At 58.7% G+C, this 436-nt stretch overlaps 1 protein-coding gene across 1 annotated transcript in view; it reads right to left on the bottom strand.

Moving 5' to 3' along the window:
• Positions 1 to 436, bottom strand: part of LOC104997288 — a 3,795-nt gene that overhangs the window by 1,878 nt on the left and 1,481 nt on the right. Inside the window, exon 2 of the mRNA XM_010851956.1 lies at positions 30 to 429. Within this exon, the coding sequence (XP_010850258.1) occupies positions 30 to 429 (400 nt within the window). The remainder of the gene's footprint in view (positions 1 to 29; positions 430 to 436) is intronic.

The following is a 436-nucleotide window of genomic DNA, read 5'->3' as shown; positions in this document are numbered from 1 at the left end:
ATATCCTCCTGGAGTGGGGGTCTGAGCACCTCCTGGTTTTTGGCTGCTGGCACCGGCTCTGTGGTGTGCTCTGAGCTCATCCACTGTTGTTTCTTGGTCTGGTCCAGAGAGGTGTCCTGCATCCCAGGGGCATCCAGCATCCAGATAGTGCGACTCCCTTGGTTTTTTTCAGCATCAGGTTTGGACCAGCCAGGATCATGGGCATGGCTCAGGATCCTCTCTCCAAATTGGAGTGGTGTCCCCAGTAGAACAGGCCCTCCGAGCATCCCCATCCTCATGGGTGTCTCAGCACCAGTGGAGCCTCGTGATTCCAGGTGGACCCTGGCCTCTTTGGGAACCAGGGCCACCTCTCGGTAGCTTCCTGATGAAAGGCTGGAGGGCACGGGGCTGGACACCACGGCCGTGGTGGACCAGAAGCTGGAACGATCGCTGTCAG

Source organism: Bison bison, unplaced genomic scaffold (assembly GCF_000754665.1).
Source record: "Bison bison bison isolate TAMUID 2011002044 unplaced genomic scaffold, Bison_UMD1.0 scf7180017864304, whole genome shotgun sequence".
Classification (NCBI taxonomy): domain Eukaryota; kingdom Metazoa; phylum Chordata; class Mammalia; order Artiodactyla; family Bovidae; genus Bison; species Bison bison.
The sequence above is the reverse complement of the archived record's forward strand: the minus strand, read 5'-3'. Positions and strand labels throughout refer to the sequence as shown.